Source organism: Aquarana catesbeiana, linkage group LG13 (genome assembly GCF_042186555.1).
Source record: "Aquarana catesbeiana isolate 2022-GZ linkage group LG13, ASM4218655v1, whole genome shotgun sequence".
Taxonomy (NCBI): Eukaryota; Metazoa; Chordata; class Amphibia; order Anura; family Ranidae; genus Aquarana; species Aquarana catesbeiana.
Window position 1 is genome coordinate 182,318,397 of NC_133336.1, and position 25,223 is coordinate 182,343,619.

General features: G+C 41.3%; 1 protein-coding gene across 1 annotated transcript in view; it reads right to left on the reverse strand.

Annotated features, from left to right (window-relative positions):
• The window catches only part of LOC141117099 (cubilin-like), a 207,065-nt gene that overhangs the window by 152,109 nt on the left and 29,733 nt on the right, over nucleotides 1-25,223 (reverse strand). The window contains 6 exon segments of the mRNA XM_073609714.1: nucleotides 12-129; nucleotides 216-350; nucleotides 1,235-1,300; nucleotides 20,862-21,072; nucleotides 22,403-22,521; nucleotides 24,569-24,794. Of these exon segments, the coding sequence (XP_073465815.1) occupies nucleotides 12-129; nucleotides 216-350; nucleotides 1,235-1,300; nucleotides 20,862-21,072; nucleotides 22,403-22,521; nucleotides 24,569-24,794 (875 nt within the window).

Sequence of the window (25,223 nt, forward strand, 5' to 3'; positions counted from 1 at the left end):
AACAACCTTACCCATCATCAGGAATGATGTCGATGTAATCATCTTCTGTTGTAAGAGGCACAAACCTCACACAAGTCAATGTCTCAAACTCGGCCATGGCCAGCACAATTCTATTCATATCACTGGGACCTAGAAACAGAGATAGAAGGTTGGGTTTCTACAAATAATAAATAACAACGAATACTTTAATGAAAGAGAAGAAAGAAGGAACTCACTGTAGCTGGATGCTATGATGTAGGGAACAGGAACAGTACCATTATCACTTTTAGGCCAAAGGCAAGAAGGACAGTTTATGGCGCTGCGGTCATTCTGTACCAGCATATCGCCTCCATACATGAGTGTTTTGCTATCTGAAAATACAGAAAATGGTTATAGTTAATACACTAAAATGTATTGGATTTTAGCTGCCTATACACTGTGAACTGGCTGAAGTTTGCTATGTGGGTGGCTCTGTCAGTCCACTCTCACCTGACATTCTTTGATTGAAAAAAATGGACGGATCAAAACAGATAATTTTAGAACTAACAGCGGCTGCATCTAATCAGATGCAGTACAGTACAGTGTTGGGGTATACAACAGAATAGAATAGGCACAGTGGGAACCTGTGCATCCGAAGGAACCTGTTAGATATTTTCATGCAGCCCAAAGGCCCAGCTTTACTCAGTTCCGTGACACAGCACAGCTCTGTTTGGCAGGGGAGGAGACCTGATTTTGCTCTGCTGCAGTGAAGTTGGCCTCTTGAATCTTCCCATGCAGGACACAGCAGAGAGCGAGCCCCCCCATAGAGCCTTCCCACTATGGAGGGCAGAACTTAGAAATGCCCAGGAAAATGCTAAGCTTAGCTTAACCCCTTCCCACCTGGGCAACCAAAACAAACTAACCAGCTAATCTGTAAGCACCTGATTACACACAGCTCTATTTGCTGTTAATAATTCAACCTCTTTATCTCATAAGTTTCAATGCAATGGTAGAAGTGAATAGGAATCACCCATCAGTCTTTTTTTAAATGAAATAGTGATTTTTAAAGACTCATTCAGCAATGATGAAGATCTTGCAATTTAAGACAAGAGTGCCATATTTCTCCTCACACGCTATTGGCTAGTCCATCAGTGCATGATTTAAAGGATCCTGAAACTCATAACTTTATTGAGTATAATTGGTTATTGTCTATTACCTTGCCTGGATTTAGCACCGTCATAATGCAGTAACGAATCCTGTGGTTTAGAATAATTACCTTTATTAGCTTTCAAAATCTTGCTGAAGATCCCTTGTGGCACTTCGGAGTCTTCACTCTTTGGGGCTGTGTATACAAAATACACATTAAGCACATCTAGTGAAATAATGGCAACCAAAAAATTTTAATGACTTAATTTTGTGTAAATATTGAACCCATTTTAAAAATTGAATTATCAATTAATGAAAAAATAGGGCAGCTCTAAAACATAGGGTAGCTCTACAAAGTTCGGGAAATTCTTTAGGTCTTTGCCTGAATCACCATGATTATCATTAACACCTAAGCAAAGGGAGGGGACTTTAAAAAATACCCTGTTGCCAGGGTCTAAAAAACATGGCGATGATTATATGAGCATGGAACATATTTTAGGTATCTCATTAAATGTAAAATATCTCTGTTGTGTAAACAGCCGAAAGCTGGATATTGCTGCTTGGACGTGATGTCATCAGCCCCAGTAGACTCGGAGCTTTCGCTCAAATGACACTTTATAGTAATCCTCTTCACTCCTCCCCCAGCAGCTAAATCAAAGTTTATGTGGGGAGGTGAGGGGAGGGACAGAGATGCTGGGCCAGCACAGACAGGAATTGGACACTCCCAGAAGAGGGGAGGGCTAAGAGAAACAACGAGGGAGGGTGCTGTGCTAGGGAAGTGACTCTCAGAATAGTCAAAATTTTTTTGCAAGTTCAAAGCCACATTGCAGGTGAATAATAAATCATTTATGGAATGGAAAATACTGCAAGCAAACATTTAAAAATTATTTTTCTAAGGGCATAATCTGCAATGTTTTAAATTGGTGAAAGGAACTCTTTAAAGTAAGGGATGTTTACCATAAGAGCTATAAAAATGTGGAATGGTCTTTCTTAGAGGCTGGTTCTAGATGGAGAAGGAAAATATTCTTTATAGATTATCTGGCCTGGCTGATTAGGACCAATGGAGCAGTGCAACTAATTTTTGATTTAGGAATTAGGATTTAGGATTAGGAATGTTATAAAAAAGGCTAATGAACGGGAGGAAAAAGCAGAACAAACAAAACAGCTGAGAGAGAGAACAGAAAGAAAGCAAAAATGATTCCTTAAATAAGAATGTTAAAAAGCTTACCATCTTTGTTCACTCCAAGTAGATGGTACTGGAAAGTAAAGTTTTGTATAAGTATCTTATTTCAGATGAAATACAATAATAACAGATGACAAGTCTTGGCCCTAACTCATTCCCATCCGGCAGAGTCCTCCTCAGTCCTACTGGGAATCTCTCAAAACTGAGGTAAAATCCTTTCTTAGACAGATGTTACCACAACAGTCATCAAGAATTTACCGTATTTCCTGTTCTGTTCCCAAATATAACTTTTGGAATTTGCCCTCACTTTCTGTCCAAATGGCAATGGCCTGTACAAAAGTCAAATCTCCCTACAGGGGACCCGAGCAGTAATAAGGAAGTCTTAAAATCTAAGAGGATTCCTAACCCCCACCACTTTATCCAAAACTAAGGGGATAACTATTTTGGTTAGATTTACACTTCACTACTAGCTAATATTGTTAGTAACTTCTTGGAATGTACTTTCCTAAATATAGTTGTCACCTGTCCCCTGTACTGTTCATGTCAGCTTATCATCTCACCTGTATTTGTGCAGATAGAGGTAGACTGGTCACCAGCCCCGTAACACAGCCCAGAATCAGGAGGAAGACTTTTTCATTCATCTTGTTCAGAGTTCTCCTTCACTATAATGTGAAATATCTTCTCTCTGAAGCTTGGTGTGACACTCATCTTCTGGATCACCTTTTATACAGGTACCAGAGAAGATCTGACCAATCATGAGACAGGAAATCAAATTTCAAAAATGACCTAAGTGGACGTGTATGGGAATTAGAAATGTATAATTATTTCATGTGTGACACTATGGTCATTATTATCTTATTATTGTCTTGGTGTCCAACGTGTAATTGATTGTCATGGTCTCCTGATAATTGTCTATAATGACATAAAAAGTTCTTGTGTAAGTAATATCAATGTGAACTGATTTTTCCAGCTAAAATTTAAATAAATTGGGGCTGGCAATGTAATTTTACATTTATTTTTGTATTCAAGGTTATACCCATTCTATGAGATAATTCATCAATACAGTGCTGTGAGCAATAATGTTTTGCAAAATGCAAAAACCCATAGTAAACTAACAGATAATTTCTCTTTTAATTTAAAATGTTGATCATTTTAAATTAAAATCTGATTTCTTAAAGTGTTATTAAAGTCTCATATTCTTATATTCTTTCATAAAAAAAAAAATATATATATATATATATATATATATATATATATAAATGTTATACTTACCTGCTCTGTGCAGTGGTTTTGTACAGAGGAGCCCAAATCATCCTCTTTCTGGGTCCCCAGCCGGCGCCCCTGGCCCCTCCATCCTGCCAAGTGTCCCCACAGCAAGTAGCTTGCTATGGGGGCACCCAAGCTAAGCCACTGCTCTGTGTGTCTATTCAGACACGGAGCCGTGGTTTAGCCCCACCCCCTCCCACTCCTTATTGGCTCACTGACTTTGATTGACAGCAGCGAGAGCCAATGGTGCCCTGCTGCTTACTCAGCCAATGAGGAGGGGAGTCCTGGACAGCTGAGACTCTCGTGCACCATCTCTGGATCGAGATGGGGCTCAGGTAAGTATTAGGGGGTCTGAGGGGGGGCTGCTTCACAAAGGTTTTTTTTTTATCTTAATGCATAGAGATAAAAAAACCTTCTGACTTTAGAACCACTTTAATTTGGGTAAACCTGGTCTTCACCCTAGGCCTAAGCGCTAACCACTTTGCCACTGTGCTGCCCTGGAGGTGTAGCTGGTTGCTAAACACTCAATACTATCTATGACTATTGGCCATGCTGCTGCCTTCTTGGGCAACTCAAAACTGCAAAAAAACAAAAAACAAAGGTAGAGAGGAGACCCAAACAGCCTCATAGTTTAGTAATCATTTTTTCAGTAAAGCAATCTTAAAACCAATAAATATTGCACTATCAAGCCAAGAAGGAGAATAGGCATATAGCCAAGCAGAGAAAGCCCCAGAACCAGTGAATCTGAGCCAGTGGCTCCAACTGCCATTAATGAACCGGCAACCACCACTGTAGGGGAGATACGGAGCAGTGGCGGTGCATCCCTCTCTCCAGCCACCCCCTCTATCTCCATCTATTACCAATAGAAAGTTTTGTGCATGCGGGGGGGGGGGGGGGGACACAGTGGCAGCATTCGAAAATGTGCCTCTACACATGATCACCCTTTGGTTTATGATAACATATTTTCTTTTTTGTTTATGAGTTTTCTGTTCCAATTATTCCAGATGTGCTGATATTGGATCAATAATGATGCTCGACATTTCATTTTACTTGTGTAGATACATTAATTAAATTCTATATCTAGCTATATTTTTTTCATTTATGTATAACATTTTTTTATCAGTATTATCCACATTTAAATCAAGAAAATGTTTATTGTATTAAACAGGCAACATAACAGTTCAAAACAAGACAATATTATAAAGCTTACATCCACATAGATATCCAAAGGTTGTAATTACAGAAACATTGACACAGACAGATGCCCGTGCCCACATACTCATATCAAATACAATGCTGGTATTGTGCATCCTTGACTCTATCCCACCCAAAGTGCAACAAAGGCGCATATAATTATCCTAATTTAAATGAACAACAAAACCCTATGGTCTATTTGGACACAGGGACAATCTCTGATAAACAAGTTCTCGTGGGCTGAAACCAGGGGCATCTAACCACAGTCTCCACACTTTTTCTAGCTTACTGGGGCTACCTTGTGATCTAAAAATATGGTGTTCCACAAGCAGAGAATTACCCACAGCAGACACCCAGGCCTTGTGTGTAGGGGGATCAGGGGACTTCCACAGGGGACTTCCACAGTATAATGCCGCGTACACACGAGCGGACTTCTCGTCAGGCTGAACTCCGAAGGACTTTTCGAAGGAGTTCCGACGGAGTTCTGACGAAACAGGCTTGCCTACACATGATCCCACCAAAGTCAGATCGTTTTGAACGTGATGACGTACGACTGGACTAGAAAAAGAAGTTCAATAGCCAGTAGCCAATAGCTGCCCTTGCATCATTTTCAGTCCGTCGGACTAGCATACAGACAAACGTTTTTTTCGAGTCCGTTGGAAATATTTGAAACATGTTCTATTTCTAAGGTCCGTCAGATTTTTCGACAGAAAAGGTCAGATGAAGCCCACACACGATCGGAATGTCCGACGGATTTGTTCTGTCGGACCTTTTCTGCTGGAAAGTCTGATCGTGTGTACGCGGCATTAGAATTAACCGGCGGGCGTGGAAAAGGGCCCTTCCCACTGCTATCCTAGGGTGTTCACCCGCAATGACTTCCTCTACAACATTTAAGAGACAGCATTTTGGGGTCCAATGGGGTGTATGTATCTACAACCTGCTCCCAATAGATGCATTAAGTCCCAGTGGTCCCTTCTGCATTTATGGCAATATGGCTCGGTACTGTATCCCATCTTATAAAGTATCAGTGAATTAGTAGACCAGACTGTGTGGACTGCACAGAGGAAACCAAAATGCATGTAAGCGAATGAAAATGGTGTTTATTAAAATAGGCGACAAGTAAGTGAATACAAACTGTGCACAACCAACCACAGACACACAAACAACAAATAGTATATACAATAAATGGGAGATACCGAAATCGTAAACAAAAGCCAGGCCGAGGTCATACACAGGGAGATCATCAGATAAGGTAAGGATGGGAAACCAACAAGACAGGGAGAGGATGGATGGATAGGCTGCAGGGCAGGGATCCAAGGTAATTAGGTAACAGGAGGGACAGGTCCAGGATGGGCTCGGGATAGGGATTGGATTGGATCAGATCAGGTCAGGTCATGCAGGCTCAAGGTCAGGATTACAGGCAGTGAGGTCAGGGCGCAGGGAGAGAGATACCAAGGCAAGCATGTGAGGGCTTGCCGGGTATTTATGAGACTGCCAGTAATTGTCCTCATGTAACACCTGGTGCCACCTGCTCCACACTGCCGGAATACACCCGCTGGTGGACACCGGTACTATGGACCATGGATCTGACAGTGCCACTAGCAGGTGAGATCCTTTATCACAGATCCTGGCTGCAAGAAGACATCCACTGGTGGACACTGGTACTGCAATCCACGGGACCAACAGCGCCACCAATGGGTGAACCCTTTCCTGACAGTACCCCCAGTAGACTGGGACACCGGGACTCCAGACTGGAACACTGGGACTCCAGACTGGGACACCAATATCAAGACATCAGGCTGGAAGGCAGGCAACGATACATCAGGCTGGAAGGCAGGCAATGGGACATCAAGCTGGTAGGCAGGAACCGAAACATCAGGCTGGAAGGCAGGCACCGAGACATCAGGCTGGAAGGCAGGCACCGAGACATCAGGCTGGAAGGCAGGCACTGAGATATCAGGCTGGAAGGCAGGCACCAAGACATTAGGCTGGAAGGCAGGCACCAGGACATCAGACTGGAAGGCAGGCACCAGGACATCAGACTGGAAAACAGGCACATCAGACTGGAAAGCGGGCACATCAGACTGGAAAGCGCGCACATCAGACTGGAAAGCAGAGACATCAGACTGGAAAGTGGGTGGAGACATCAAACTGGAAGGCAGGCACCGAGACATTAGTCTGAAAGGCAGGCACTGAGATATCAGGCTGGAAGGCAGGCACCGAGACATTAGGCTGGAAGGCAGGCACCAGGACATCAGACTGGAAGGCAGGCACCAGGACATCAGACTGGAAAACAGGCACATCAGACTGGAAAGCGTGCACATCAGACTGGAAAGCGCACACATCAGACTGGAAAGCAGAGACATCAGACTGAAAAGTGGAGACATCGGACTGGAAGGCAGGCACCGAGACATCAGTCTGAAAGACAGGCACAGAGACATCAGGCTGAAAGGCAGGCATCGAGACATCACTGAAAGGCAGGCACCAAGACATCAGGCTGGAAGGCAGGCACAGAGACATCAGGCTGGAAGGCAGTCACCAAGACATCAGGCTGGAAGGCAGGCACCGAGACATCAGGCTGGAAGGCAGGCACATCAGACTGGAAAGCAGGCACATCAGACTGGAAAGCAGGCACATCAGACTGGACAGCGGGCACATCAGACTGGAAAGCAGGCACATCAGACTGGACAGCAGGCACATCAGACTGGACAGCAGGCACATCGGACTGGAAGGCAGGCACATCAGACTCAAAGGCAGACACATCAGACTGGAAGGCAAGCACATCAGACTGGGAAGCGGGGACATCAGACTGGAAGGCAAGCACATCAGACTGGAAGGCAGGCACATCAGACCGGAAGGCAGGCACCGAGACATCAGACTGGAAGGCAGGCACCAGGACATCAGACTGGAAGGCAGGCACCAGGACATCAGACTGGAAGGCAGGCACATCAGACTGGAAAGCAGAGACATCAGACTGGAAAGTGGGTGGAGACATCAGACTGGAAGGCAGGCACCGAGACATCAGTCTGAAAGGCAGACACTAAGATATCAGGCTGGAAGGCAGGCACCGAGACATTAGGCTGGAAGGCAGGCACCAGGACATCAGACTGGAAGGCAGGCACCAGGACATCAGACTGGAAAGCAGGCACATCAGACTGGAAAGCGGGCACATCAGACTGGAAAGCGCACACATCAGACTGGAAAGCAGAGACATCAGACTGGAAAGTCGAGACATCAGACTGGAAGGCAGGCACAGAGACATCAGTCTGAAAGACAGGCACAGAGACATCAAGCTGAAAGGCAGGCACCGAGACATCACTGAAAGGCAGGCACCGAGACATCAGGCTGGAAGGCAGGCACAGAGACATCAGGCTGGAAGGCAGGCACCGAGACATCAGGCTGGAAGGCAGGCACCATGACATCAGACTGGAAAGCAGGCACATCAGACTGGAAAGCGGGCACATCAGACTGGAAAGCGGGCACATCAGACTGGACAGCGGGCACATCAGACTGAAAAGCGGGCACATCAGACTGGACAGTGGGCACATCAGACTGGAAGGCAGGCACATCAGACTCAAAGGCAGACACATCAGACTGGAAGGCAAGCACATCAGACTGGAAGGCAAGCACATCAGACTGGGAAGCGGGGACATCAGACTGGAAGGCAAGCACATCAGACTGGAAGGCAAGCACATCAGACTGGAAGGCAGGCACATCAGACTGGAAGGCAGGCACCGAGACATCAGACTGGAAGGCAGGCACCAGGACATCAGACTGGAAGGCAGGCACCAGGACATCAGACTGGAAGGCAGGCACCAGGACATCAGACTGGAAGGCAGTATCATTTATCATTTATCATTGGACACAGAGCAGCCATAATAATCTTTACTCATAAGGGTTACGTACCCCTATAGTGATTGGATACTGGAAAAAAAGACAAGCTATACACCTCAACATAGAGGGGAAGGACCTCTGTGTCCTGTTATATACTCCAAAAATTGGCTTTTACAGGTAAGTACAAAAATACAGTTTTCCCTATTGTACATCACAGGATGTACACGGTCCATGTGACGGTGACCACTTAGAATAAACCTGGTCCATCCTTACAGTTTTGGATGGAGTGGAAAGAAAGCAGAGAGGATTTCAAATTCCTGGAATGGTGGAGCGGCTTGCGGGAGCCCTGACAGCTCAGGATTGTGGAAAGTAAGTACAGCGGGGACAGGGGGGTGGGCATTGCATCCATTGTTAGGTCACCTTTTCATGTTTTCTGGAAAGGTGAACTATCCTTTTTAAAATTTGCATATAGTTCTATTCTTAATCTCCCATGTCTAAAATGTCCTTTTTTTTTTTTTTTTTTTTTTTTTTGCCTTGAAGCTTGGAAATGTAATCCATAGCCTTTTTGAAAAACTTGCCATTATATGTCAGCTGTAAAAAATCAATTCTACTGCATACAAAATACAACTGGATATTTACTTAGCAGTGTGACATAATAAAATGAGTAAGTCACAAAGTCATTACAAAAAATGTAAAAATAAAAGTAGAGGAACTCAGTTACGCACAACCTTACCATAATAATGGCCATGTGACCACATTAAACATGATTACATACCTGTAATAGTTGTGAGCTAAAGTAAACCTTTGAAATGTCCATTCACTCCAAAGAAACAGGTTGATTTCATTGGCCCACTCACTCTCACCATATGGTCCTTTTCTTCAGGATAAACACAGAGGCAGATATATACAGTGGGGACGGAAAGTATTCAGACCCCCTTAAATTTTTCACTCTTTGTTATATTGCAGCCATTTGCTAAAATCATTTAAGTTCATTTTTTTCCTCATTAATGTACACACAGCACCCCATATTGACAGAAAAACACAGAATTGTTGACATTTTTGCAGATTTATTAAAAAAGAAAAACTGAAATATCCCATGGTCCTAAATATTCAGACCCTTTGCTCAGTATTTAGTAGAAGCACCCTTTTGATCTAATACAGCCATGAGTCTTTTTGGGAAAGATGCAACAAGTTTTTCACACCTGGATTTGGGGATCCTCCGCCATTCTTCCTTGCAGATCCTTTCCAGTTCTGTCAGGTTGGATGGTATATGTTGGTGGATAGCCATTTTTAGGTCTCTCCAGAGATGCTCAATTGGGTTTAAGTCAGGGCTCTGGCTGGGCCATTCAAGAACAGTCACGGAGTTGTTGTGAAGCCACTCCTTCGTTATTTTAGCTGTGTGCTTAGGGTCATTGTCTTGTTGGAAGGTAAACCTTCGGCCCAGTCTGAGGTCCTGAGCACTCTGGAGAAGGTTTTTGTCCAGGATATCCCTGTACTTAGCCGCATTCATCTTTCCCTCGATTGCAACCAGTCTTCCTGTCCCTGCAGCTGAAAAACACCCCCACAGCATGATGCTGCCACCACCATGCTTCACTGTTGGGACTGTATTGGACAGGTGATGAGCAGTGCCTGGTTTTCCCCACACATATCGCTTAGAATTAAGGCCAAAAAGTTCTATCTTGGTCTCATCAGACCAGAGAATCTTATTTCTCACCATCTTGGAGTCCTTCAGGTGTTTTTTAGCAAACTCTATGCAGGCTTTTATGTCTTGCACTGAGGAGAGGCTTCCGTTGGGCCACTCTGCCATAAAGCCCCGACTGGTGGAGGGCTGCAGTGATGGTTGACTTTTTACAACTGTAGCAATAACTCACGGTGGAGCTGCTGGTTTAAGCGGGCCTGTCCTCTTTGCTCTACACCCTTCTTAAATTGTTCACTCCCCTTGACACAACTGTAGTGCAGTGTTGAAACAATATGAGCATTAACTTTAACCCACAATATACATTTACAATTAAAATTACCTCTACCTGGGTACTGATAACGCCACCTGTAGGAGAAATGACAACACTGCACACAAACTTCAATAATGACCAAAAGTAACTTCTTTCTTTGAATAAGTAGTATATTTAAATAAAGAGTTATTTCAACGAATATACTATCACACCAACGTAGTGTGATAGTATAAGAAATGATTATGACAATCAATGACAATCACAGAAATATATATGTATATATTGGTATGAATCTATACCCGGGAGCTCCCCCTGCTCTAGACCTTAAAGTCACTATACTAAAATGCAGGGCCCTGCAATGAAAAAAGGTAGTCCAGACGTCTTCAGTCTTCGCTAGCTTTTATAATTGTAATCCGCAAAGGGTTCCTCCTGGGTGTTGCGCAGTGTAGTATAACACACTAAAACAATTGTATTCCAATAGAGTGACTAGGTGTCTTTATATGAAGAAACAAACATCTACCATCCGCTCTTGAACACCGAAGTCTATTCGGATGTAATGCTCTCCGACTTAACTTGTTCTGTGGGGCTATCAGTCCCAGCAACACTCTGTAAAGTTCAAAAGATGTGTGTGTAATACTTAAATAAACTTCTGGGTGTCAACCCTCTCACCACACAGGATCCAAGCAGGTGGATGCCTCTGGTTCAGCAGTTCTCAGTTCCGTATGGAGGCACCACCACGCCGTCACACTGTTCCGTTCACAAAGGACCGGGAGTCCTCGGTTACCTCCCCACGGGTCTTCCGGAACAATCACGTCTCTTGTCCAGCTCACTGCGATGCGATGGCAGGATACTACAGCTGCTCTGCTCCTTCGCCAGGTAGGCCGCAACCCTGTGGGACAAACACACCCACAGAGTTCTGCTGGCAGGCCACGCGTCCCAGGCACAAGAAACCTAAAATGGCCGCTGCTTACCCTTTTATACCCCCCCCACAATGCAGTTCAGTTCTGACTTTGTCCGGAAGCATTGTGGGTGGGTCATAGCTACAGTTCCAAAGTAAACAATGAATCACTTCTGTGTCACTTGATTCTGAGACGTAAACTTATTGTACTTTATCAATTGTCCACAAGATGGCACTAACACAACTATTGTACTGAATAATACACAAAGAGCTAGAGACAACAGTTGTCAGCGCTACACAACTTTCTCCCATCTCCCGACTGCATCTCTGGAGCTCAGCCACAGTGATCTTTGGGTTCTTCTTTACCTCTCTCACCAAAGCTCTTCTCCCCCGATAGCTCAGTTTGGCTGAACAGCCAGCTTTAGGAAGGGTTCTGGTCATCCCAAACGTCTTCCATTTAAGGATTATGGAGACCACTGTCTCTTAGGAACCTTAAGTGCAGCAGAAATTTTTTTGTAACCTTGGCCAGATCTGTGCCTTGCCACAATTCTGTCTCTGAGCTCTTCAGGGAGTTCCTTTGACCTCATGATTCTTATTTGCTCTGACATGCACTGTGAGCTGTAAGGTCTTATATAGACAGGTGTGTGGCTTTCCTAATCAAGTCCAATCAGTATAATCAAACACAGCTGGACTCCAATGAAGGTGTAGAACTATCTCAAGGATGATCAGAAGAAATGGATAGCACCTGAGTTAAATATATGAGTGTTACAGCAAAGGGTCTGAATACTTATGACCATGTGATATTTAAGTTTTTCTTTCTTAATAAATATGCAAAAATGTCAACAATTCTGTGTTTTTCTGTCAATATGGGGTGCTGTGTGTACATTAATGAGGAAAAAAATGAACTTAAATGATTTTAGCAAATGGCTGCAATATAACAAAGAGTGAAAAATTTAAGGGGGTCTGAATACTTTCCGTCCCCACTGTATGTTGTAAATCATAACTGAAATACAATTACCTATATCAATGCATTCCCATATATACAGTGGGTATAGAAAAGAATCACCCCCTTTAAAATAATCACATTTTGTTGCTCTGCAGCCTACAATGAAGACAGACACAGTTTTTGGTTTTATCCATTTGTATTTATTCAGTGCAACTTATAACATCCAAATGAAAGATATAACACCAACATGTCATAAAAAAATAAACTAATTCAAAAACTGAATCACTGAGTTGGAAAAAGGATCACCACATTTTTCTTTAATGAAAGCCTTTAGTCTGTTGGGATATGTCTCTACTAACTTTGAACATCTAGACTTTACAATATTTGCCCACTCTTCCTTGCAGAACTGCTCAAGTTCAGTTAAATTTGACAGTGACCTTTTGTGGACTATAGATTTCAAGTCATTCCACAGATTTTCAATGGAGTTTAAGTCTGGGCTCTGACTAGGCCATGCAAGGACATTCACCTTTTCATCTTCAACCACTGTGTGGTCATTTTTGCTGTGTGCTTTGAGTCATTTTTGCGTTGGAAGGTAAACCTTCTTCCCATTGACAACTTTCTAGCAGAGGGCAGCAGATTTTCCTCAAGATTTTGATGGTATTTTGTCACATCTACCTTTCTTCTGTCCTACTAAGTGCTCCAGTTCCTGCTGCAGAGAAACACCCCCATAACAGGATATTACCACCTCAATGCTTTACTGTAGGAATGGTGTTATTTGGATGGTGGCCTGTATTGGATTGCTGTCAGACATATTGTTTGGTGTTGAGGCCAAATAATCCTATTTTAGTCTCATCTGATTAAACACATTTTTCCATGTTGCCTCAGAATCTTCAAGGTGCTTTTTGACAAAGCTCAGTGATGACTGCATGTGGCCTTTCTTGAGAAGTGGCTTTTTTTCCTGCAATACTCCTATACAAGCCACATTTGAGGAGAATTTGTAATATTGTTGTCACATGCACACAATGACCACACTTTTTTATAAATTCCTGCAACTGCTTCAGAGTTGCTGTAGGCATCTTTGTAGCCTCTCTGACCAGTCTCCTCCTGGCTTTTTCACCCAATTTGGAGTGATGTCCTGATCCAGGGAGGGTCCAGTTGTACCAAATACCTTCCACTTCTTAATAATAGACTTCACTGTGCTTCTAAGAATTGATAAAGCCATTTTTTTGTATCCATCTCCTGACTTGTGCCTGTCCACAACTTTATCCAGGGGTCTTTTTTTCTAAGTGTTTTTATTGAGATAAAAAGGTTTACAGTACAGAATTATTATAGATATAAACCATCTTATTGTAAAAGCAGTTCCATAAAGCTTAAATTTACTGTACAAAGTCATGCATAAAACATCAAATTGTATAATCATTTAATGTTAAGCTAAAAGTCCTTGGTAGGATATGATCTTATCTCAGTTGTGATATACAAAACAAAACTATAACCAGAGTCAGTAAGTCCAACAAAATAGTAAAGAAAACATTAACTCAGGTCATTGTGGTAACTACTGGCAATGAAAAGCAGGACTAATGAATTTTTGCTTTTTTTTAACATATGCGCTGTGGTTTGTACTATCTCTGAGAACTCAAAAGACATCACAAGTGAGCTGATTTACCTTGGATAGATTTTTGGCATGTTTTTAAGAAGAAGCTATTGTCGGTCCCTGTCTCTGGTAATCGTATTTTTCTTCTATTGACTTCAAAAAGGAAAACATGTTACCCTTGTGGCCAAAAATGTAGTCATAAAGCTACATGACCAACAGAAGAAGTGGGAAGAGTATGGAAAGAGCACTCTTCTAGAAGAAATCCTGTGTGCTTGCCTGTGTGACAAACTGCTGTGTTTCGAAGACTCATACCCTTGTGGTAAGCTCTCAACCAACTCCAATCTAAAATGATGAAATGAAGGTCAACACACCTGGTTTTACAAGTGGCCTGGCTGTGCATAGTTGCGGAACCTTCACTGACACTGGATTGCAGATGGACAAGGAAGTCTGGCCGACTGTATCTTGGGTGGGTATGAGTTGCTGGAGAATGCATATGGAAAGTGTGGGATGGTTTTGACTGCCTTCAGACTTTGGAGCTGGTGCAACCAACCATTGTGGTAACTTTCTCCTTACATACTACAGACCATTCTGCCACTCAGCATAATGAAAGTAAACTGGACAACCGGAAACTTTACAGAAGAGCTATTGTTGTTGAAAATAATTTGAATCTAATCACAAATTTAAAAAAACAGCAGACAATATTCCATTACTAGATTTTAATTCCTTCAGAGGTCATCTGAATATCACGTCTGCTTAAAGGAGAACTATAGTGGATTTTGGTCTATGGTATTTCAATTACTTTTATATCAATATTTTTGTCATTTGTATAAAATCTTTATCCTCAGGTCATTTCCCAGAAATAGGGGACACAAAAGCCTATGCTGATCCTGTATAACATTACAGTGACCCTATATTTTACCCACATTTATAAAGTAAGAGATATAGCAGACATAGTATACATCATGTATTCACCTTTCCAGTACCCTCCACTGCATGATCCTATACCAGTGTCAAAAAAAGACTCCTCCAGGTGTGCGATAACAGATGCAATCCCCCTATCTCACCTAATAGGTTATTCAGAACCTGAAGGACCAGTGAACTAGTAAAATGCAATGTCAGCTTATCAAGTCCGGGGATGACCCCCTCTTCCTGTAAAAAAACACTGACTAATAGTTCTTCCTGAATGTATAAAAAAGTAAATAAAAAAGAAATAACCGCGCTAAATTATTAGTGAAACCCGTGAAATAATTTTGAAAGCTTCCGTTAGGAAGTACATATATGAATGAAAAAACATAAAAGAATATTAAAAATTAAAATATAGAAAAATACATGGGTCTACACATGTATCTATGGATCAAACATGAGTGTCCATATATGATATCTGTGAATCAAAATAAGTGTCCATATATGGTAAATGAAAAATAGAATGTAAAGTAATAATCTGAAATCAATCCAAAAGAGACCCTTGGGTGAACCCAACCAGAGTCAATGGTGAAAAGTATGAGTGACACCCCATACAATATCCTCAAACACACAATAATTGCGCTTACCACAAGGCAAGCGAACACCAGCCTGTATCTCGTCTTGGTATAGAGAATCCAGATGGTACACGTAGGATGCATACATCATGGCTGAAAGGATGTAATAAGGACACCAGACTTCCATCTCATAGACATGTAAATAAAAAGAAACTGGCCATAGTGTAATACTGTCAAACTAGTTAGAGCAGAAGAAGGTAGAAAACTTACACAAGTACATAGGGATATAGCAAAAGAAAAAACCTAAAGTGAACGTTATCAAACTCCGTAGTGAAAATGAGACGCCACACTCCGTGCAATTAATGCGCTTACCACAAGGCAATCTAACAACAGCTTGTGTTCAGTATCAGTGTACCACACCACACTCCGTGATCCACCACCAGGCAAATAATGCGCTTACCGCAAGGCAAGCCAACAACAGCTTGTGTTCAATAACAGTATGAGAGATCCAACTGGCGTTCTGGACTGCTTACAGCATGAGCCGAAGGATATAGCAAGGACTCCAGATTGACATCTCACAAGCATGTAGATAAAAAGAAACTGGCCATGGTGTAATACTGATAAAAAACGATTTAATGGAATAAGGTAGAAAACTCACATGAGTAAATAAAAGTACAGCAAACAGCCGGCCGGCATAGCGAGCACCCGTCCACACTGAAAATGGCGATGACGTCAGAGCGTCAACCTCCCGACGTACGTTTCACCACAAATGGCGTCGTCATTTGAGATTATTTATTCTCTCTCTTTTTTTTTTTTTTTTTTATATAGTTCTGCCTTTTCTTCTGTGGCCACAAGAGGGCAGAGTGTTGATAGTTGATTCGTTTAGTGTTTCTATAGAACTCCCAGTCTGTCTGACCCTTCATTAATGTTAGATTTTTTGATTGGGCATTTTTTACAATTATTTTTATAATTATTTTTACAATTATTTTATTTCCCCACAATAAATCATTTATTTTTACAATAGATGCTTTATAATATGAGTACAAGATTTGGTCTTGTTTGTGTTAATATGAGCTGTGATTAGAGAGGCGGCTCGTATGTCTTCCTTCCGCTGCTGAGATCTCAGAACGAGGCGTGATTTGGCTGTGTACTATTTAGAGCGATGATTCAGAGCGTCGCCCGTTCCCCAGACTACGCCATTTGTTGTGAAACGTACGTCGGGAGGTTGACGCTCTGACGTCATCGCCATGTCCTGTGTGGACAGGTGCTCACTATGCCGGCCGGCTGTTTGCTGTACTTTTATTTACTCATGTGAGTTTTCTACCTTATTCCATTAAATCATTTTTTATCAGTATTACACCATGGCCAGTTTCTTTTTATCTACATGCTTGTGAGATGTCAATCTGGAGTCCTTGCTATATCCTTCGGCCCATGCTGTAAGCAGTCCAGAACGCCAGTTGGATCTCTCATACTGTTATTGAACACAAGCTGTTGTTGGCTTGACTTGCGGTAAGCGCATTATTTGCCTGGTGGTGGATCACGGAGTGTGGTGTGGTACACTGATACTGAACACAAGCTGTTGTTGGCTTGCCTTGTGGTAAGCGCATTATTTGCACGGAGTGTGGTGTCTCATTTTCACTACGGAGTTTGATAACGTTCACTTTAGGTTTTTTCTTTTGCTATATCCCTATGTACTTGTGTAAGTTTTCTACCTTCTTCTGCTCTAACTAGTTTGACAGTATTACACTATGGCCAGTTTCTTTTTATTTACATGTCTATGAGATGGAAGTCTGGTGTCCTTATTACATCCTTTCAGCCATGATGTATGCATCCTAAGTGTACCATCTGGATTCTCTATACCAAGACGAGATACAGGCTGGTGTTCGCTTGCCTTGTGGTAAGCGCAATTATTGTGTGTTTGAGGATATTGTATGGGGTGTCACTCATATTTTTCACCATTGACTCTGGTTGGATTCACCCAAAGGGTCTCTTTTGGACTGATTTCAGATTATTACTTTACATTCTATTTTTCATTTACCATATATGGACACTTATTTTGATTCACAGATATCATATATGGACACTCATGTTTGATCCATAGATACATGTGTAGACCCATGTATTTTTCTATATTTTAATTTTTAATATTCTTTTATGTTTTTTCATTCATATATGTACTTCCTAACGGAAGCTTTCAAGATTATTTCACGGGTTTCACTAATAATTTAGCGTGGTTATTTCTTTTTTATTTGTTATCTTGGTGCACATCTCACTGTTTAACTGCTGCTTTTTGGGGGGTTAGTTTTTATGGGTAGCGCAGTATTTTTTTGTTTTTTATGTTTTCTTCCTGAATGTATGTTTGTAGGCAGGTGCGGTTTACTCTCTCCTCTGTAGGTGGTGCTGTGTTGCTGATTGCTGTACAGAGGGAATGGAGGATGAGAGAAACTTTTGTCCTCTGAGCCTCCTTAAGTGTCACCAAGGGAGCAGTGCGCTAATTGGGCGCTGCAACACTAGTTGACCTTTGTGGCCATTTTTGGTGAGGGCAGTGCTAATAAATTGCACTTCCCCACTACAGTTGGCATGTATGTGTGAAATGGATAGGCAAGGGTTAGGATCCATGTTGGCAGAACAGAGCATCTAGTCCTAGAGAAAGCTTCCTGAGGAGGAGGGACAGAATAGGGACACCTTCGCTGGCTTCGCTATCTCTGGACTTTAGAGCTGGTGATCAGGATCAGCTATTGATCTGCTCAGTGCAGCTTATACAGCAACCTGCCAAATAGCCACCCCTCTTCAACCAGATGCTTTTCTGGTAATGTAAACCTCATCAAGGTGACACTATACGCACTGGGACTATTCAGCTGTGACAATAACATGGCTGAGAGTTTTTGTACCTGTGACGCCTTTGTCAGTGAGAATCTGTTACCAGCTTGTTTGAGACTGTTATGCAAATACCTTGCTGCTGTTCTCCACCTGTTATTTTTACTTCCACTAAACCAAATAATAACTGTGCCATTCTAGTTCATCTTGTTGTGCCTCTTCTCCACCTTGGGTACCAACCAATTATCCCTGCCACACATGTGTAAATAAAAATGTTAGATTACATGCTTTCCTCATCCCTGTGTTCCACTTTGCATGGTGTTATATCTCTATCCTTCTTGCGAGATTACTGGGGAGTGATAAGTACCCTAGATCTTGCAAGAAGGCACTCCATTCCAGTGCAGGAACATCTTCTTGCAAGATTTTGGCTGCTCTGCATTCCCCAGGATCTTGCTAGGAGGAATATGACATTACCCTCTAGGTAAAATAGGTACATAATCTGCCTTTTTTTCTTTACAGGTGCATTTTTGAACTACTATTAGGCAGTTCCAGAAGCATAACTAGAACTTTCAGGGCACTGGTGCAAGAAACCATGAAGGGCCTCCCTGGCCCCCAACTGGGGCCCTTCTTACTGATCCCTGGGCCCTTTACTCCCATCGTGGGACCCTTTATTATGGTCTCGCAGCAAGCAACCTTCCTGCTGTCTTGGGGTCTCCCCACGGTGGAGGAACGCCAGAGCCCAGTTGCAAGTTTGACCTTGGCGACCCTGGTAGTTCCGCAACTGGTGTCAGTATTTTTATTTTTACCCTTTTTACTTTATTTACTAAATTTATTTTCACAATTTTATTTTTTTACATATTTTTTAGCCCCCCCCCCCCCCATTGGGGGGCTTTGGTGAAATATCTCACTTTTGTGACAGAGAAAGGGACTGAGGACACATTCATCAACACCTTTCTCTGAAGCCTCAGCTGCACATAATGAACAGGAATAGCTCTGTACAGAGCTTCTCGTTCATTCATAAACTGAGGAATAGTAAGCACAGTTTACTATGGCTGAGCTATGAATTAATAAAAAAATAACAGAGTGAGTGGATGGTACCAATCACTGACTATTCATTAAGACAAGACTCTATTCTGACAGATCCCCTGCAGCAGCCAGTGGGAGGTGGAAAGGAGAAACCTGGCACTGCTGCGGGGGGGGCAGGGGGGCCAAGAGAGAGCACACAGGAGCCAGGGGTAGCTGGACAGCAATAGGAAGGTGGCGGGAGCAGTATGTGGAGAAACCAATGGCCTCCATTTCCCTTCTACAGCGGCTGAATGTATGTGGGAAGGAGAGGAGGAGAAGCAGGAATTCAGCAGCAACATGGAGGATTGGCTCCTCTACATGCCCGCACTTCTCTCCTATCCAGGCATACAGGGAGGCCGCATGAACCCCCTGGGACCCCCATGGGGCCAGGTCACAATAACTACCCCTGCAACCCCTTTAGGTATGCCCCTGGTCAGTGCATTTCACAGGAGAAGGGACTGAAACTAATAAAAGAACTTCCTTTTACTTCAATGCTCACTTTAAGTCATGTTGAGGAATCAAGAACTATGTCACTCAAAAATAATAACAGAGATGGATTAATGCTTTAATATATTTTATTTTTAAAAAGGAAAGGAAAACATCAGATCAGACTGTCATATATAGCAGTGGTCATAAACCCTGTCCTCAGGGCCCACTAACAGGCCAGGTTTGCATGATAACTGAAATACATCACAGGTGATATCATTGCTGGTCAGTGATTGCAGTATTCTAGTCTACATCTCTCCAAAGTAGTACATAAAACCTGGCCTGTTAGTGGGCCCTGAGGACAGGGTTGATGACCTGATATATAGCACAAAAGAAATGGCCAACCACCCCCTCAAAATAATAAGTAGAGAAAGGGAAGGCTAAAGAAATAAGAATTATCACTATAGAATAAATATAAACCACATAGAAGCCAGAGGACGCCAAAATGTGTTCCCCTGTTCCTAACCAAGCCAATCAAAATACCAATCAAATGGCAAAACAATTATGAAATTTTATTTTGTATTTTTAAATGTAATTGCAAACACAAGCATGATCCAATGTACATTTATTCATTATATATGTATGTACAAATGTGTCAACTTTTCTATATGTGCTCCATCAAATTCACATTGTGTCCTGTAGTGATGTCGGCTTCTTTCCAGAACCGGTAGATTTTCTCTTTGTACCATCTGTTGCTCTTCTATTGAACTGTAATCAAAGAGAGGTCAATGTCAGCAAATATTAAAACCATATTTAAATAATACATAGACCTTATTCGTTCATACTTTCTCATCTAAGTTGTCTAATAGGAAAGTCTAGCACCAGTTCTGTATTTCTTAGTTGTGATTGAAGATGATTCAGTTTTGTGTCTAACCTGAGATCCTGCTATTAAATCTGTATTTACACCACAGCAGTGTTACATTTCTTTGTGCAATATGTGTCTTCATTAAGCTGGCTGCTTTTGTTTTATAAAAAAGAAATGTGACCTCTATTATCTTATAACGTCCATTGCTGATATTAGATATAAGCAGATAGAACTGAGCTACTCACAGAAGGTATAATAGACTTGAAATCCCTTTGCCTGGTTAGACTTGTCACTGTGGAATACGAGAACCATAGAATTGCCTTTGGAGTAATACACAGGGATGGTGCGATCCCCACAGAATGGACCCTTTTGTGTACCATCCATGAAGAGTTTTAGATAGTCGTACATACAGAAAGTGGCAGACTCTACATGGAAGTCACTTATGGTCAGGGCAATCTAAAAAAGAAATACAATTATGACTAACATGACAGTGGTGTGTTCATGCAACAAACAAATCATTTTTTATAGCATACAAGTGAGTGAGTATTTTGTTTCTTACAACTTATTGATAGAATTCATTGATGTTACAGTCTACCTGAAATAATATTTGAGCAAACATTTATAATATTGCAGTTTACCAATTCTTACATGTGATGCTGCTTTTGTTTTCTTTTTTAGGCTTTCTTTCTTCTATGTTCATCTAGTGATCCAGCCAGCAAGTTGTTTTTCAAAAGCACAAGCTATCCAGCAGAATGTATCAGTTTACATGGATGAGACAAATCATTCAACACTGGCAGGAGTGCTTAAAATGATCAACTTTAACTATTTATGTAGAACCTTTATCCCAAAAGTGAAAAAACTGCTGTAACTGATTATAAAACGTTAGCTGGCATTTGGATTCAACTTGTTAGTATATTTAAATCTGCTAATACATTTAACACTCCCGTCCCCCCAAACTAACAGTGCTGCTGATTGCTGTGCCTCTTGTTCTCATTCATCCAGAGTAGACTCTCACTAATACAGGAGTTTTGTTACTGGCCAGATCACCAGGTGAAAATGGAGAAAAGCCAAAGAAAACGGATGCAGTCACCACATCTAATGATTGCTAATGTGTTTTTTTTTTTTATTCCTTTTATGTCGCTTTAGTAATGATACTGCACATAAAAGGCAGTGCTTAGGAATCTTGTTGGAAAAAGGAAGTCCTTTCTATTCCTGCGGTGTAATGGTCACCAATCTATAACTGCCAGACAAGGAATTAAACATCCAGAGCTGGGAGATCCGCTGTACTCCTCCTACATTACTGGCTGATTTATTTGTCATTCACCTGTCTACAATAGACTCAAGAAACTGATCAGCCCCCTCCCTTTCTCTCCCCTGTGCTCCTGTTACTCCCAATCAAGATGGCAGGTGCCAGGAATTAGTCCAGTGCTGCAAAGTCAAGTAAAGCTTTATAAACAACTTACAAATTTCACACCACAAGTTTTCAGTCAGCTTTACAAATTACCACCAACACTTCCTGTCATCACTGGGAAATTATCTAGAACGTCTTGGTGGTGAGATAGTCTTAGAGCAATCTACGATAGATTTGCCAACAGCCATGTTTTGTAAACAATACATTCGGTTTCCATTCATTCAGCTAGGCCCTGATGAATGCTGGTAAATTCAAAGGGGGTTGTACATTCAGATTGTAATGTGTCTGTCCAACATTAAATTTTGTTTGTGTGACAATTTTAGAGAATGTGGAAGTCCAATAATTAGGGAGAATTTTGAAGTCATCTTGTTTTACCTTATATCCAACAGGAGCTGTGATGGTGTAGTTACAATTCATGTTTGGACTGTAGTTCCCTGGGTATCCCGGAGATGTAAAGCTGCCTTGAGAGTTAAAGAAGGATCCTCCACACTGAACTGTAAGAATATAGATATAATCAATATAGTAAAGAGATTTCTAATAGTATATGACATCATTTTATGTTTATGTATATACTCTATACTGTATATACATAGTTCATCCTCTCTTTCAGAGTTCCAAGTTGATCTTAGGCTAGGACCCCACTCTCCAACACTCAATGCAGAGCTCAGATGTAGAGATGGCCTACACAGGCACCAAATGCTGCTTCGGGGCAGGAATGGGAGAGAGTCACATGTTCTGCCTTACCCAGAAGGGTTTCACAGAGGACTAGTGAGAAAACAGGAGTGTCCTATGAAAATAAATAACTGTAGTGGAGATGGGTGGGCTACCAGACAAACCTATTATTGTATCCTTAATGGGGTAAGTGCAGATGCTGTAAAATCTATCCATCTTATTCCCCCCACTGCACTGCTTGAGTTAAATGTTTCTTTAGTCTAGAAGATGATAAATACATTGAAATGCTTACCTTATTTATCCCCCCACAGGCTTCCTCCATGCTGTACTACTGGTCCCTGAAGCTGCTTCTTTTTGCCACTCCCCTGGCTGTAGACTCTCAGATATCATCAAATACAAAACAGGATCAGCAGTCATGCATTGTATGTGAACGTGTTGAGGGCTTGCCCACATATTGGGATATTGGAGAGCATAGATGACCACTGGCTGCCAGGGTAAGTTTTTCAACTTAAAGCATTTAACCAATGTAGTGCTGGGGAAAAGGGAGTCTGGTCACTGCACTCCACCCTGGAGAATTTTGAATAACATTGTCAACCGCAAAGAAGTCCATAGGAATTTAACAACCTCTTAGTTTTGCAGTAGGGCGGACATCAGAGAGCTACCGCAAGAAAGATCAATCTGTACAGTATCTGATCCAAAATAAGCCATAGAGGTAAGTATTATTAGACATGTGCACAGCAAAAATTCGTTCATTTTCGTTTTCGTTTCATTAGTTTATTAATTTTTTTCGTTTTTCGGGTCATTCGTTATGATCGCGATTTGTAAATTTGTTCATTCGTTAATTCGTAAATGCGTTCATTCGTACATTCGAACGTTCGTTCATTCGTACATTCGTTCATTCGTACATTCGTACATTTTTACATTTGTACATTCGTAAATTAGTACATTCGTAAATTCGTAAAATCGTACATTTGTAAATTAGAAAATTTGGAAATTTGTAAATTTGAAGTTTGAAAATCAAAAAACCCGAAAATTCAAAAATCTGAAATAGTAACTGACTATTAAATTATAGGTCTTGTAATTTTGTTTCAAATTTGACTGTCAGTGAACGTAACAAATCCGAATTTATCCGAAGTTACGAATTATCCAAAACAAATGCTGCATCTAAACAAATGGAACGGAACAAATTAATAATAAATAATAATAATAAAACGTTTTTCCATTCCGTTTTTTCGGATCATTCATAACTTCGGATAAATTTGTATGTGTTACGTTCACTAACAGCCAAATTTGAAAGGAAATTACAATACCTATAATTTAAAAGTTACTAGTAATTACTAATAGTTAAGTTATTATTAGTTAACTATTATTTCAGATTTCTGAATTTACAAGTTTACAAATTCACTAATTTACAAATGTACATTCGTAAATTGTGAATGTACGAATGTACGAATGCCCGAATTTACGAATGTCCAATTTTATCGAATTTACGAATATTCGGAAAAAATTCGTTAAATGGGTTTTCGTTAATTCGGATATTCCCGAATTAACGAATTTGTTGAAATTCATTAAAAAACGAATTCGGAACGAAACGAATTGCACATGCCTAAGTATTATCACTCTTAAAGTTGACAAACATACACATTGAACAATCTATCAACTTTATAGTGTGAGGGCCTGACTGACTTTTAATTCTAATTGTATATACTAAGAAAATTCATGGATTACCTCAAAGGTTGCAAACAGAAGTTAGAGGACATGAAACTGTTGTGCCAATAGTCCCTCCTGGGGAGGGATCTCCTCTGTATCTATGATTCTTCAGTGTCTTTCTCTGAACACTTTCTTTACTATTAAAATAAATCAGCATACCTGAGCTATATGAAGCTTGGAAGCCGACCCCAGCAACAGCTCCGTCACTGACGAACTGGACCAGCATCTGGCTTGTGGAAGCAATGAGTGGAGGGATGGTTTGACTTCCGCACATTTTATCCAACAACACGGGGGAGTTCTTAGAGGGGCCGTCATAGATCCTCATGTAGTCTGAGTCACAGTCAGGAGTGGATTGGATATTAAAGCTACTGAACTTTAATGTAGCCTAAAAAGTGACACAAGGAAAATGTATTATCTACAGTAAACCCCAAACTTCACATATTTGTAACTGCAAACTGGATTAATATGCAATTGCAATATGATGCAATCGATCATTATATTAATGCTTGAACAGTCCTTCAGAAAAAAAACCACCACAAGAATATGTATGATTCTAATTTCTGTTAAAAGATCTTGCAGCTATAGACTTTTCTAGCTTAGTTGTCTCTTGAAACATGTGTGTCTTTTCCATAGATTTTCCAGTTGACAGAAGTCTTCTGCTCCCTCTGATTATTTGTTGCTTGTGGTTTCTTCAGGGAAACAAAAAAGCTTAAACAAGACACATTTGGGGGAAGAAACTTTTAACAAACGTCTTTCGTTTAACGCTATATTGAATTAAGTCAAAGAAACCTGTGACTGTGGATATTACAATACT